At 36.2% G+C, this 14234-nt stretch overlaps 3 protein-coding genes and 1 long non-coding RNA gene across 8 annotated transcripts; 1 reads left to right on the top strand and 3 right to left on the bottom strand.

The window, feature by feature from the left end:
• Positions 1–2703: 2703 nt before the first annotated feature.
• On the top strand, positions 2704–4999 carry LOC123225824 (probable carotenoid cleavage dioxygenase 4, chloroplastic). The gene is made up of 2 exons (XM_044650103.1): positions 2704–2816; positions 2967–4999. The coding sequence occupies exon 2, from the start codon at positions 2996–2998 to the stop codon at positions 4853–4855; it is 1860 nt and encodes a 619-aa protein (XP_044506038.1). The 5' UTR covers positions 2704–2816; positions 2967–2995; the 3' UTR covers positions 4856–4999.
• LOC123225826 lies at positions 2716–3057 on the bottom strand. The gene is made up of 2 exons (XR_006504204.1): positions 2919–3057; positions 2716–2841 (listed from the first exon to the last, which is right to left on the bottom strand). It is a non-coding gene; the product is annotated as an uncharacterized LOC123225826 (long non-coding RNA).
• Positions 5000–5834: 835 nt separating the features above from the next.
• LOC123225822 (probable apyrase 7) lies at positions 5835–9618 on the bottom strand. Of its 3 annotated transcripts, none has more exons than XM_044650100.1 (3): positions 9387–9608; positions 6968–9143; positions 5835–6316 (listed from the first exon to the last, which is right to left on the bottom strand). In XM_044650100.1, exons 2-3 carry the CDS (start codon positions 8967–8969, stop codon positions 6012–6014), a joined length of 2307 nt encoding a protein of 768 aa, XP_044506035.1. In that variant the 5' UTR covers positions 8970–9143; positions 9387–9608; the 3' UTR covers positions 5835–6011. The 3 variants fall into 3 exon arrangements, with proteins under 3 accessions (XP_044506035.1, XP_044506036.1, XP_044506037.1); XM_044650101.1 differs by having other exon boundaries at positions 6968–8926; XM_044650102.1 differs by having other exon boundaries at positions 6215–6349; positions 9387–9618.
• Positions 9619–10166: 548 nt separating this feature from the next.
• Positions 10167–14204, bottom strand: LOC123225825 (WAT1-related protein At5g45370-like). 3 transcript variants are annotated; one of them, XM_044650104.1, is made up of 7 exons: positions 13774–14204; positions 13203–13265; positions 12999–13115; positions 12586–12871; positions 11539–11694; positions 10719–10870; positions 10167–10559 (listed from the first exon to the last, which is right to left on the bottom strand). In XM_044650104.1, exons 1-7 carry the CDS (start codon positions 14097–14099, stop codon positions 10367–10369), a joined length of 1293 nt encoding a protein of 430 aa, XP_044506039.1. In that variant the 5' UTR covers positions 14100–14204; the 3' UTR covers positions 10167–10366. The 3 variants fall into 3 exon arrangements, with proteins under 3 accessions (XP_044506039.1, XP_044506040.1, XP_044506042.1); XM_044650105.1 differs by having other exon boundaries at positions 13884–14204; XM_044650107.1 differs by lacking the exons at positions 10167–10559; positions 10719–10870 and adding an exon at positions 10878–11412.
• Positions 14205–14234: the final 30 nt, after the last annotated feature.

Below are 14234 nucleotides of genomic sequence, written 5' to 3'. Positions count from 1 at the left end.
AAGGCTCCAAAGTATATCTCTTCTCATCCTAATTCTCTTTTCAACAACCACAATGCAAACATAGGCTTAAAATGACTAATCATGACTATAATCATCACCAAAATCATGGTTTCATTGTATTAACATATTCAAAAAATTCACATGATAATTCGGCAATAACCAACACACAAAATCATCAATTTGGTCATCATAACATTGTAGGATATTCAAAGAAATCATGGTTCAACATCGTAGTAACCAAACTCATCAACATCCATATCAATAGCCAAGGAAAGAACACCACTTACTTGACCTTCAACACTCAAGCAAACTTTTCACGTGGCTATTGGTTTTTCAATGGTCAACAACTATTTTTTGGTGTCCAAAAATTGTTTTCTCTTTTCTCTATTCTAGTATTGACTAAAATGTGAAAAATAACACCAATTAGGTTAAATGCCCCTTTTTTATTTTTACTGTCGAATGCGATATGTGGGCATGCTTGTAATATATATGAGTGTGTATAACATTATACAACAAGATAGTTTTCAATTTTGTCATAATTTTTATCTTATCTCAAATTCAAATCTTGTTGACGATGCATAACCATATATGTCAACATACACAAGTATGCATCCCAGTAAAAATTCATATTAAACTTAAATAAATGTAAGGAAAAAATATTAAAATGCCCTTAAGTTTACCTGTAGGCGTTACATTTACCACACTTGGTATATAATCTAACAAAATTCTCACAACAAGGCATGTCAATACATCGTCAACAATCCCATTATCTCACAAATTGCATAAATATAAATTTATTCAAACCGTAACCATGTGTGTAAGTGTTCAACATTATGCCAACACAAACATAATATCATGCAAACATATCTCCATGTCCTTTCATTATTGAACGCCAAGAAATTCATTTAACATACCTAGAAGCCTCCATCAGCGGTGCACACAAGATTGTTAAGTATAAGCATAACATTAACATAAAAACATCATAGCAATCAACACTCCACAAAATTGTAACCATTCAATTCTATCAATATGAAATTAATTTTTATCAAAATCGCAATAACAAAAGGTTACTCTTACCTCTATCGTATAATTTAACAATCACTATGTTGATGGACTCACCTTCTCTCTCTAATAATTTCCTCCTTTGAATTTTGTAGGAAAATGTCACCAATGGTCGGGAATTGCAAAGTCAATGTCTCTCTCTCAAGCATACCCTTAAGCTTAATAAGACTGTTTGCGTATATTCTAGTGTAAATCCTCAAAATCACGATAACATGTCACATTTAAACATAATTTTCAAACTCAAATGATCGGGTGTTTGCCCTATGGGTGAATAGTTGTTCATTATGTTTAAAATTACGGATATGGCTTCTATCCATTTTGTGACATGGAAGGTTACAAAAGGTCCTCCACGATCTCATGAATGGTTGTTCAGATGTTGAAATTAGATATTACTATTTAATTTCAACTCATTTCGTTCCATAATCAACATGGGTCAACATAAATCAATGAAATTATAATTTCAATCTTAACCATACTTGCAAGTGTTACAGCGAATAAACAACTCTTTTTTACCCAAATTTACACCATCAATCCCTCATGTGCCAAAGTAGATGGTCTCGTTGGCTGTTTTCAAAACTTGTGCTTGTGAATCTTAGTTTTATGGACCTATTATCTTTTTTTTTTTGGTCTAATTTTTGTTTAGAGGTTTTTTTTTTTTAAGATCATGTCTCTCTCTTCTTCTCTGACTCAATTAGGAAAGTGCATCAACCCATCACCTTCTTATTATAAATTTGTTGGAAGCTGGATAATGGATGACAATGGAACCTTTTAAGAACTAAAGGAATGAAGTCTCCTTATGGGGGAATACAAAGACTGGTTAAGCATTATGGTTTGGGTTGAGTAATGGATTTGGTTCCGTCAAAATAAAGTTTCTCACTATCAAACACAATAAGATGTTTGTTATTGATCACTGTTCATATCAAAACATGTTCCATTTAGGATTATGCTAATAAAATGTCCCATGTAGGTTCGATATAAGTTAATGTTAATATATTATTACAACTGTAAGTTTTGGATCACACACAGTTATAACCTCAATGATCATATCACAACATACTCCATTTAGGTTTATGTTAATAACATGTCCCATTTAGGTTTATGTTAATAAATCAACACATTGTTTTGTTTTGGCATGGTCCTAGTTTGTTAATGAATGACATTTCCTGTTATGAGATAAGATAAGATAAGATGGTAAAGGTAATAATATTATACCTTCTTAGTTGTTAGTTGCCGTAGATATTCAATTAATTGATGTTTGAGAATATGGCCAATTTGTTGAATGGATGGGAAAATTTTTCTCTTTTTCGAACCTTTTATCTTCGATTTTTTTAGATAAGCTCTAAGAAACTGGTCCCCTGTGCATTAATGGTTGCCAAAAATATCCTCTTGGTCCACATCACAATTGTTCAATTCAATTACTATCCACACAATTTTTCCGGGGATAATTGAATCATTCTTACTGTTTAGTATGGATAATGATCTGTCATGTCAAAACAATTTCCACCATCTTTGAAATGAAATCTTGATTTACTGTTTTTTCTTACTAATATCTGAAAACTATATGTTATGTATGAGTTAACTAACATAAAGTAATCAGAATTCATTCATAAGCAAGACAGACAGACAGACAGACAGACAGACATGTTTGTCATCTTTATTAGAACAAGTACAAATGGTATAAACAAAACTGAATATAGATATACATACATAGAATGGAGTTACCCAATTCTCAAAGCAAGCAGTTTCTTTTAAAGGTATGTTGAGCCATGTCATTGTCACCTGCAAACTTCAATGCATTATTTCCGTTTTTCATTAAATTTGTATGAAATTAATCAGCTAACCACAATTATCTTTACCCAGTAAATATTAGTGTCAGTCTCAGCCTGTTTGGTATCTTTTGGCAGGATTCACTCGCCGGGTGCTCATAATATAAATGAACTCCATTGGTTTCTGTTCAGCAACAGATATTAACATGGAAGCTTTCTCTTCTTCCTTCCTCTCCAAAGCCTCCATTATCATACCCAAATCAACTACAACACCACCTTTCTTACTTTATGCTCACCCCCTCAATATTTCCTCCGTTAGAATTGAAGAAAAGCCTCCAAATAAAGTCACCAAAACAGCAACCCCAACCCCAACCTCCAACAGCAAAAGATCCACTTCAACACCAACCCCGACCCCAACCCCATCTCCAAAATCGTCATCTTCATTACCTCCATCAACTATTCCTAGGAGACGAGCTGAACCAACAACAATTTCATCTATAATATTCAATTCATTTGACAATTTCATCAACAACTTCATAGACCCTCCACTCAAGTCCTCTGTTGATCCAAAACATGTTCTTTCTGACAACTTTGCTCCTGTGGATGAGCTTCCTCCAACAGAATGTCAAGTAATACAAGGATCACTCCCCTCTTGTCTAGACGGTGCATACATCCGCAATGGCCCCAACCCTCAGTATCTTCCTCGTGGACCTTACCACCTCTTTGATGGTGATGGCATGCTTCACTCTATTCAAATCTCTCAAGGCAAACCCATTCTCTGCAGCCGTTATGTCAATACTTATAAGTACGCCATTGAACGTGATGCTGGCTCTCCGATTCTTCCAAATGTTTTCTCAGGCTTTAATGGCCTAACTGCTTCTGCAGCTCGTGGTGCTCTTTCTGCTGCCAGATTCCTTGCTGGTCAATTCAATCCTGTTAATGGCATAGGTCTTGCTAACACCAGTTTGGCTTTCTTTGGCAACCGTCTCTATGCACTTGGTGAGTCTGATCTGCCTTATGCTGTACGTTTGACATCAAACGGAGACATAGAGACTGTTGGTCGCCATGATTTTGATGGCAAGCTGTTCATGAGCATGACTGCTCACCCCAAAGTAGATCCTGAAACAGGTGAAGCTTTTGCTTTCAGATATGGCCCCATGCCACCATTTTTAACTTACTTTTACTTTGACACCAATGGTAGAAAACTAGCAGATGTACCTATATTCTCCATGGTTCGTCCTTCTTTTCTTCATGACTTTGCAATCACCAAGAAGTATGCAATATTTGCTGACATACAGATAGGAATGAATCCCATGGAAATTATCTTCGGAGGAGGGTCTCCTGTGGGTTCTGATTCAACAAAAGTGCCAAGACTTGGAATCATTCCAAGATATGCAAAGGATGAGTCCCAAATGAGGTGGTTTGATGTTCCAGGATTCAACATAATACACGCCATAAACGCCTGGGACGAAGATGACGGTAATGCAATTTTTATGCTCGCGCCCAACATACTTTCAGTTGAACACACTTTAGAAAGAATGGACCTTGTCCATGCCTTGGTCGAGAAAGTAAGAATCGACCTCAGGACTGGGCTGGTAACAAGGAATCCTATATCAGCAAGAAATCTGGACTTTGCAGTGATTAATCCAGCATATGTAGCCAAGAAGAATAGATATGTGTATGCAGCTATAGGTGATCCAATGCCAAAGATATCAGGGGTAGTGAAACTAGATGTGTCGAAAGGGGAGCGCCAAGAGTGCATCGTGGCTACCCAAATGTTTGGACCAGGGTGCTATGGAGGTGAGCCGTTCTTCGTGGCAAGGGAGCCTGATAACCCGGATTCAGAAGAGGATGATGGATATGTTGTATCTTATGTTCATGATGAAAATGCTAGGGAGTCCAAATTCTTGGTTATGGATGCAAAGTCACCAAATCTTGATGTTGTGGCTGCAGTAAAGCTTCCCCGGCGGGTGCCTTATGGATTTCACGGGCTTTTTGTGAGGCAAAGTGACCTGGATAAGCTCTAGGATGTTACATTAATCAGTGAAATGACATAAACTCACTACAGTCTGCACATATATACTTTAATTAAGATGGCAACTTATATTATTAGAGTCAAGATTGCTTCTCATTGTATCAATAAATAAAGGTTGAGAATGAATTCCACTCGAGCATTATTGCAGTTGAAACCTTTTTTTGTTAAATCAAGGGAATGGGACCAACAAGCACAGTTGCTTTAGGCAATACAGCTAACACAAGAAGTAGTAAAAGTTTTGTTTGGTGGAAAATGTAACAAAACACTCACTTTCATATTAAATTGATTGCATCTGACGCCACCGATTAAAAGTGGACCGAGTGAAAAAGCGGTGTCGATTAAAGGGACTGAATACAATCATTGTTCTTCTGAAGGAAGCTGAGGAAGTAACTTGTGTGTTTTTGCAAGCATTGTTGACACGCATTCACACAACTGCGACCACCTCTTCAATTCCTTTAACAGGATTTAGCATTTAGCCGAAAACAGCTCTGTTTTTTTTTTTTTTTGGTCCTCTCTTGATATTTATAACATGAATTGTTGCATATTATATTCAATCCCTTTAATCGACAACTTATGTATTAAACTTCACGTAAAATACAATTAATTGTTGCTTTTATTGTTAGAAATAGAAAAGACGTAAATTGAAGGAGGGATAAATCTCATAATAGAAGGAAGAAAGCCAAGAAAAACTGAATGCATCTGATCACTCATGTTCACCAAAGTCATGTTTTTTTTTTTTTTTCTTTTCCTTTTTATGTTAAGAGTTAGGATTCTGGCGATGGTAAGGAAAGGAATATTGGATTTATTGTTTCTTTGGTTAAGTGTTTCTGAGCCTTTCATTTCATGTGTTCCTGCTATGTCAGAATAATGTAGGATCTATAATAAAAAATATATATCCATATATATGTGAAAGTTCTTCATTTTGCCTTAACATTACTGTTTAGTAACAAATTTGAAGCACAAAATACCGATGGACCAAAATCTGTGTTAATTTACTTTTTCAACAGAATCTCTTTATGATACAAAAAGAATCCCTAGAATTGAATGGAAAAAGCAAAACTTTAGAAATATATTTCAGAGTCCTCTTATAATGGAAAAATGTAATTTGGATAAGGAAAAACCATACCAAACTTCCGCAGGTACATGCCCTAAACCTTTGCCATGTGTATCTCAGCCAGTGAAGAATTAAGGTCTTCTCGAGATTGTGATCTCCTACTTTGAAGGCGCATCTGACTTCTGTGAGGGGACCAGAAGGAGCCCATGCTACTACTGTCAAATTGCATCTGCCCCAAGCTATTTGAAGAATAACTATGTGAAACAAGACTAGTTGATGGGTACAAGGAAGACTCCGTGAGCTCAATGCTGCTGCCACCAAGACCATGTCCCAAGCCAAATGGTCTTTGCTGGGAACTTGCAACTGTTGGACTCAGTGGCATCTTAACTCTGGCATCCCCTATAAAACCACAGTTGATATTGCCTTAGTAGACTGAACAAACAGAATAAGAACCAATGTTATAAAAATCCAAATCAATAGAATAAGACTTCCTAAATGGAAATTGGTGTTAGAGAAAGAATGAAATTCACAAAAGTATTAATAATTTGGACCATGCAACATGGATTAAAAGAGCAAGTCAGTAGTAAGGTAGAAAAGAGGGGAAAAACATACTCCGATAAAATGAATTAATATACAGATGACAGAACTAAATACTGAATCAAACTGTAATATGGTTGTCAAAGCCTGACAAATTGATCCGGCCTAATGCAAATTCTAACTTTTGTGTTAAAAAATGATATTTTTCGGTTTATTTTGGAATTCTCTAACATCTTACCACAATATTTTTTGGTTTATTTTTGAAGAGTTCATTGAATCTTAAACATCTCAATTCAACAATATTCCCACATTCAGTGGATCTCCCCAATGATCCTAGATAGAATCCCAATTTAAAAACCTTGATTGAATGAAAAGATATCCAGAGAGACCAATAGAGCACTTTTAGACTTAGTACAGGCTTCTCCCTCTAAAGAAAACAGATCAACAACAGAGAATAATAATAACATATAACCCATAATTTCAAACATGCAACACAGTTGTAGAAGTGCTTACCGGATTTCATAGGACTCCAACGCTGGAACCCGAAAGGAGATTGTATGTTAAGAACAGATGTAGTGGCTGTGCTATTATGCCAGAATAATGGGAGATATGTCTTCCGGAAAAATCTTGGCAGCCAATTGTTGACACATGATAATGCACAAAATAGCAAAATCAGAGACACTGAAAAAACAGCAACAAGAATAATTGGATTTATCTTCATTTGGAGTATGTCATAATTGCGAATTCTCAATCTAGTAGAAAATGTCTTCCCAGCTTCCAACAGAGCAACCCCAAGTGTCCAAGTAATACTTCCAGAACCAACAATGATCTGATTATCAGTGATGTGCAAGCCCTCTCTTAACAATGAAACAACATACGGTGACCTAAAACAGTACTGTTCAATGAAGGGCTGTGGAGGAACGCTGCTTCTGGCAAGTTTCCAAGATTTTTCACAGAACTCCCGACCCCTTTCCAGCAAATCGTCCAGTGCAGATTCAGAAGTCAAATTAAAGAACCGATACACAACAAAAAAGCCAGATATAGCATAGAACTGGCCCTTTGGGTGAGGCAAACCATCAGCAAGAGCACAAGGTTGCAAATCACAATCCATAGCTGGGTTAAGATTCGACCATTCAGACAAATTAACAGCAACTTTTGCAAGTGCACTGCATTCTTCCCAGTTTGGAGCACCAGTTAATAGAACAGAAATTCCTGACTTTCCTCCCTTGTCCAATATTTTCTCTCCAACTACAGGTCTCCCACTTTCTTGTTGATTAGAAACACAACGAGAGCAGATGTATTGCTCCCTATATCCAGAATGCAAGCAAGGGTGCTTAACTTCTATTTTAGCATTACCTAAATAGGCACTTTTTATGTCTGGAATCCCTTTAACAAGTTTAGCAACAGACTTGTCAAATGCGTCATTTAGACCATAGCCTGAAAGAGAGTAAGCACTAAGATGATAATTTCCTGCCCCAATCCTAAGGTTTAAGTTAGTCTCATTATGCATTTTCTTCTCACTTTCAAATGTAACCTGCAATGACGACCCACCCAAGTCAAGTGCGCCAAATGTGGCCTTTTTGGGTATGGCCCCCAACATTCCAGTGCGATAGTTCAAGGCTGTCCATCCATAGTACGCTTCCTCAGTGCCACTAATAATCTTGATCCACTCTCTCCGACACAAGAAAGGCGATTTTTTTACTATTAACCACACATTCTCTAGTAGCCACTCAGAATCAGAAGTAGGAAGCCTCCGAACCCCAGCTGTTGCGTGGATGAAGAGAGAGGTAGTCTTATGTGCATGCTCAGGGATTTGTTTCTCTGCCCACTGTAAAAGTGGCTTTATAGCAGCCTTCAAGCCAGATTCATTGTGAACCAACTTATCAAAACCTGGTTCAGTCTCCATTCGATCATAAGCACGCCCGCTCTGTGAACCAGTTTTCCTTGAAATACCTTCTGTTAATGATTTCATGAAGATAGGGAAAGTGCCCCCATTATTGCGATCAATGGATGCCTCATAAACATAAGCTCGAGTTCCAGTACTTCCACAATCAAGCACAACATAGAATTTGGACCCTCCCTGATACCAGTTAGAATAAATATACATTGAAACCATATACACTAAAAAAGCCAACATCAATAGGCTCAGTAAGATTAAGAACACTTGCACCCACTTCCTACGCATAAATGGGGTTCCACCAGACAATGTTTTCTCCTTTGAAAAACTTGAACTAAAACTTTCTCTTTGTAAGGGATTAAGTTGTTTTGAATACCTATCAATTCCACCACCAGGGTCACCATCCTCTAAATCAAGTCGACCATATGCTGAAAAATCTTGGAGCGACGATGAGAGTCGCAAATTATTCCTATTTCCAGGGTTACAAAGGCCAAACCCATGAGCAGAACTGGCTTCGGGTGGCAATCCAGGAGACATATAAGCAACCGTAGAAAACTGTGTTGCTGAAATACGACCTGATGCAGCAGAGATCAATTCTCCTAGTTTACTAAACACCATAACTTGCAACAGAATATGCTAATGTCGATAATTTAACATCACACCCTATAGCTTAAGTGGGTTCTCTCAACATAGCAATCACAAAGGAAGGAGCAAAACACATGTTAAAACAAAGCTTGCATAATGATTGAAATTGTGGGTACAGAGCTGGTATCCAATATCAATTTAGAAATCCTGCAAGTAAAGATTTCACAACGAAATCTATTAAGTCCAAGTATTCAGAAAAACACAAATAATATGAGATTAGGATCTTAAAATTTTGATTTTGGAAGATGAATTGTGTTGGTTTTGAAGGGGCGTATGAATCATAAAAAGAAAGTAAAGGGTACTGTGATCTTGAGTTGAGATATATGATATACGTGAAAGGAGTACTAAAAATCGAAGAGAGAAGTTAGGATCGAGAAATGAAATACTTACAGTAAATATGTTGGTGGGTGATCTGTAAGTCCCTGACCTGAGATTTGTTAACAACCAGATCCAAGCCAACAACATGTGAATCGAGCCTGAGTTTTTCTCATAAACATAGGGAGAGGGACAGGACAGACTCCTTTTCACTAACGACTCAACTCGTTCGTAAAATTCCCAAATCCCTATGTTAATATTAAATTATTTTCTTTATTTGTCTCTCTCGTAGACCATACTTGAACGACATTATTTATCACTGCCATATGGGTTTATTCCGTACCCGAGGTTTGCTGAAATAACTATTTCCCACCCCATTAGTTTTAAGAAATCATTCTCCCAACTATCTATTACAGTAAACTGTTAAATTATTTAGGGACAAAATGATATTTAACTTGGAAACAAAATGTCATTTAGTTTACAATTTTTTTTGTATTTTTAATAATTTTATAAAAAAAATTAATAAATTATTTTAATAAATTTATCAGAAAAATAGAAAAATAAATTTTTGCAAACTCAAAAAATAAAAATTATTGTCTTTCTTATATTTTTAAGGATTTTCTCTTCAAACCATTATACTTTCACTCTTGGAACTTTGATGAAACCTTTATAAAAATAAGTCATTTGACCTTCTTCTTTTTTTTAAGAGATGATCTCTTCAATGTCTTTCCTTTTAAAGGGTTTTCTCTTCATTCTATTGTACTTCAACTCCTGGAACTTCATATTATGGATTTGATCCAAAATGTGTGTTGGCAAATTAATTCACTTACTAAAATATACTAGAGATGTTGAATATATATAAGAATCTCATATTAATTAAAGATGTTAATAGAAAATTGATTAAACAGTAGGCGAGCCGTAAGTTGTTGTAACTAAACCCAAAGGGAGGGAGGCTGGGAAAACTGTCCTTCCATGAACTGCTTCATTGTTTGGATAATACTAACTTCCGTTTATGCATAAAATTAACTTTACATGAAAACTCATCATGGTTTTGTCTAGTCTCTTAATTTTGGAGTTAAAGCATGTCCTCTCTGGTAAGGAATCTTGTAACTCGATGAGTCTTTGAGAGTGAGGGGTTCAGAAGGCCGAGTAACATAGGCAATGAGCCCCTGAGCTGCTTCTTTTTCTCTATAGTATGCCCAGGTAACCAAATACAGACCCGCAACAATTAGACATCCCCCTAAAACACTATGTCCACAAAGCAAAAACACCAAGTAAGATCACACCAGCTTTTATGGTATGAACCTAAGGATACAACAATTTCATTTTCAAATGTACACATACAAAGAATATCAACGGTCAACAAGCAAGTAAAGTGCACAAAATTGCAAGTAATAGGAGTATTACCTTCCCAAATATATAGGGCTTCCAAGGAAAATTTTTGACAGAAAGGCAGATGCTGCAGGTTGAAGTGGATTGTACAGAGCAACCAACGCCGGCCCCAAGATCTTATTTGACCATGTCAGTAGTCCATAATTGATAGCAGATGCAACAACTCCCTGAGAAGGCATGGAGTATTTTCTTAAACATTCTCTTTGAATGCAAAAGCAAAGTTCCCTTTACAGTATTTACTACGGCTATTCCAAGCAGCCAAAATTTACTGAAAAGCAAAGATCGGAAGAAATTTAACATTTCTCTATCATCTCACTGGCTAACATGATGTCAGTGATCACCTGATTGGCCAATTGGCGGCCCAAATTAAAGGGTGGATTGCAAAAACTTTATGATTGGAAAATCAAATTCACATGATCGAAGAAATTATCACTTCTAAATTAGCTATTTCTGCTTCACTAAAGACAAAGTGTAAGCCAAACAATGAAAATCCACCTGCTGCACCTACGATTAAAAATCTGCATTATGTATGACTAAACATGAGTGATGCAGAAAAACAAATAGGAACTCCTCTATAGGAAAGGACAAGAAGACAGATCATAGTTTTGCCTTGCATATTACATCGGTGGGTCATTGCAATGTCATCATTATTTGATGAAGTGCATTAGGAAGACCTCTCCTACTAACAGAATTATCACCACACAGATTCCTTCAAGTAAAACAATTAGTATTGTTACACATATAACCAGAAGATCAACAGTTACAACTAAACAACTTCTCATCAAGTTGTAACTAATAAAAATGAGACAAAACTTAAGAAGCAAAGTAAACTTACTGCATAGATGACTGCATACAGCTCTGATTGCGTCAAACTCCAGTCTGTTGACTCATTGGTCATAAAGAATGCTGTTATTACCATCAAAGCAGCACCAAAAACGTAAGAATATGCTGTAACAGACAGGCTGGCTGGATATTTCTTTAAAAGGGGTGCCTGAAAATTTCCATAACGATAAATTGATCAGAAAAATACCATCAAGTTATAAATTCAAAGATAAGTTTCATGAAAAACATAAGGCGATCAGCTTCTGTAATTACTATTGAAACTTTTCATTGATAATATCACCTTATTTCTGTCATAGAACAGGTTAACAAAAAACCAAATCTAGTAATCATGTCAACACTCTGAATGTTCACTCAGAATGATGAAGTCTTACTAGATACTACAAAAAAAGGCCTTAAAACTATTGAAGGTTCTTGAAGCAATTGCAAAAAAATCTTAGTTTTATTAGGCTATCAACAAAATCCCATACATATAGAACTACTATATCCCAGTAATTTTCTTGATTGAACACTCTTGAACTTAAAATTCTGATGTCCAACAAAACTCAATAAATCATAAGTCTTGAAAACTTACCTATCCCAATTCCCTGCATGCTTTAAAAGTTACCCTCCCCAGTTTGTTTAGTCTAAGTAAGTTTGATATTCCCTCAGAGATCTCCATTCAAACTATCATCAAATTCTTGGGATGGTGTATCACCTACATTAAAACCCCCAGCACAGAAATGTTCTTTTATGATCAGTCAGCTTTATATTCTCAATCCTTTCCATATGCCACGCATGAACTCTTACAAATCTTACAACATAGTATTCAAAATATCAGATGAAAAGATTTCATGACCATAAGAAAAGTTCTGAGTGTAGATAATGCTAAAGTGAATCAATTACATTATTGTAAATAAGATAGCAGACACATTTTGCAAACAGAAAAATGCACAAAGAGCATCATCTGAGGCTCTAAGAGTAAAAATTATGACCATCTCATTACATTTTTTGATTCGGCAGTGAAGTATAAATTTTAAAAGTTAACCATACAATCCGGTACCTGAATGGCTAGAAAAGCAGCCATGCACAGACAGTTCCCTATTAAGCATAAAACTCCAAGGTGCCACAGATCAAATCCAATCTGCAGAAAACTGGACATGAACCATCCGACAGGCTCTGGTTGGCCCCTAGCAATTATTTCACTTTGCACTTTAAATTCTTGGTTATTTTTTCCAAACAAGGCTGGACCACAGAATAGAACCATTAATATGGCACCAGAAACACAGACGAGGGTACCACCAACCTTTGCTTGACCTTCGGTTTTCAGCAAATTTACTTTTTCTGCACTGCATGAAAAAGTTCATACATGATATTGGACAAGCAACACCCAACACCATACATACATGCATATAAACAGATAGCAAGAGTACAAAATTAATTAAATTCAGGATAAAGAAGAAATTAGTCACTCACCCCATCATTACAGCAAAGAGAAATGTGAACACAGGAATTGCAGGTTGTGTGGCAGCAGCATAAGTAGGATTGGTGTAGCTAAGACCAATAAGAAACAAAAGCTGGTTCCCAAATATCCTGATTAAAGATATCAATTAGCAACAGAACTGGATAGATCAGCCATGACCGGTCCAACAAGAATGAGTTTTACAAAACAGAGCTTACCCTGTCAGCCCAAGAAAGAAGAATGACAAGAGGAAGCGTCTAGTCATAGGTGGACGGATCCTTCTACAAAGAGAAACAAAGAAGAAACATTTTAAGCTACTGACTATACACACACACACACATATAAAAGCATAACATTTTAGCTGAAATAAAGTTGCAACCTTCCAGTATCTATTTATACAACTAATTATAAAGAAGGATATGTTAGGATAGAGGCTTGAACAAGAAATAAGATCCTCCATACACAATAGCAGGCTCCAAATCCGTTCTAAAATTCTAAGTCAGACATATTTAACATGGAATCACAAAATACATTAAGTAAACCACATATTAAGCACCAAAAATGAACGTGTAATATGGCATATGGGTAAGAAAATTTAAAATTGTCATCCAGAATCCAATATTGATGAAACCAAAAAGATAACTAGCAGGCAATGAATTTAAAGAACTAGCACTATGATTGTTAGTACTCAAAACAATCTGAAGATAAAATGATAAAGCTAGGACAAGGTATGAAGATTATAAAAAAAAAAAAAAAAAGGAAGAAGAAGAAGAAGAAAAAGGAAAATACTTTTCACGAACATAGGCTATTGGAGCAAGAATAGAGAGAGCAAGAAGATCGCGAAAAACACAAAAGACGAGCTGGTTGACTCCTACATTGAGGGCTACTTTGGTAATTACATGATAACCACCGTAGAACAACTGAACCAAAGCCATTGCGCCATGTGCTCTCCGTGTATCTTTCTCAGTTGAGGGAATTACAGGTGCAGTAGCAGCCATGGAATCTTGTCCTAGAGAAAGAAGGGTTTTGTTTGTTGGGTAATGAGCGATAGGTGAAATTGTATGTGTTAGAAATAAGATATAATCATAATCAGTCATGCGTATTGTGCGCTTCATTTACAAGGAAACAAACACAGTTCTTCAGGTAATTAAAGGTGTTAAACATATTGCTGGTTTTGGAGATAGTCTTCCTCCCAATTCTGTTTTGATATTTTTGTTATTTCCCTGTCTATGTCCGGTTCGTCTTACTTC

This window comes from Mangifera indica, chromosome 9 (genome assembly GCF_011075055.1).
Source record: "Mangifera indica cultivar Alphonso chromosome 9, CATAS_Mindica_2.1, whole genome shotgun sequence".
Classification (NCBI taxonomy): Eukaryota; Viridiplantae; Streptophyta; class Magnoliopsida; order Sapindales; family Anacardiaceae; genus Mangifera; species Mangifera indica.
This window is presented reverse-complemented; position numbering and strand designations above follow the sequence as displayed.

Bases quoted from the DNA above. Each gene is read 5' to 3' on its own strand.
- LOC123225824 (XM_044650103.1), top strand. From the start codon at position 2,996: ATGAACTCCATTGGTTTCTGTTCAGCAACAGATATTAACATGGAAGCT.
- LOC123225822 (XM_044650100.1), bottom strand. From the start codon at position 8,969: ATGGTGTTTAGTAAACTAGGAGAATTGATCTCTGCTGCATCAGGTCGT. The intron at 6,317-6,967 runs GTAAGCACTTCT...GTGGTTTTATAG, and splicing joins TTGGAGTCCTATGAAATCCG to GGGATGCCAGAGTTAAGATG.
- LOC123225825 (XM_044650104.1), bottom strand. From the start codon at position 14,099: ATGAAGCGCACAATACGCATGACTGATTATGATTATATCTTATTTCTA. The intron at 13,116-13,202 runs GTAAGCTCTGTT...ATCTTTAATCAG, and splicing joins TTCTTTCTTGGGCTGACAGG to GATATTTGGGAACCAGCTTT. The intron at 10,871-11,538 runs GTAAGTTTACTT...ATGCCTTCTCAG, and splicing joins TGTATGCAGTCATCTATGCA to GGAGTTGTTGCATCTGCTAT.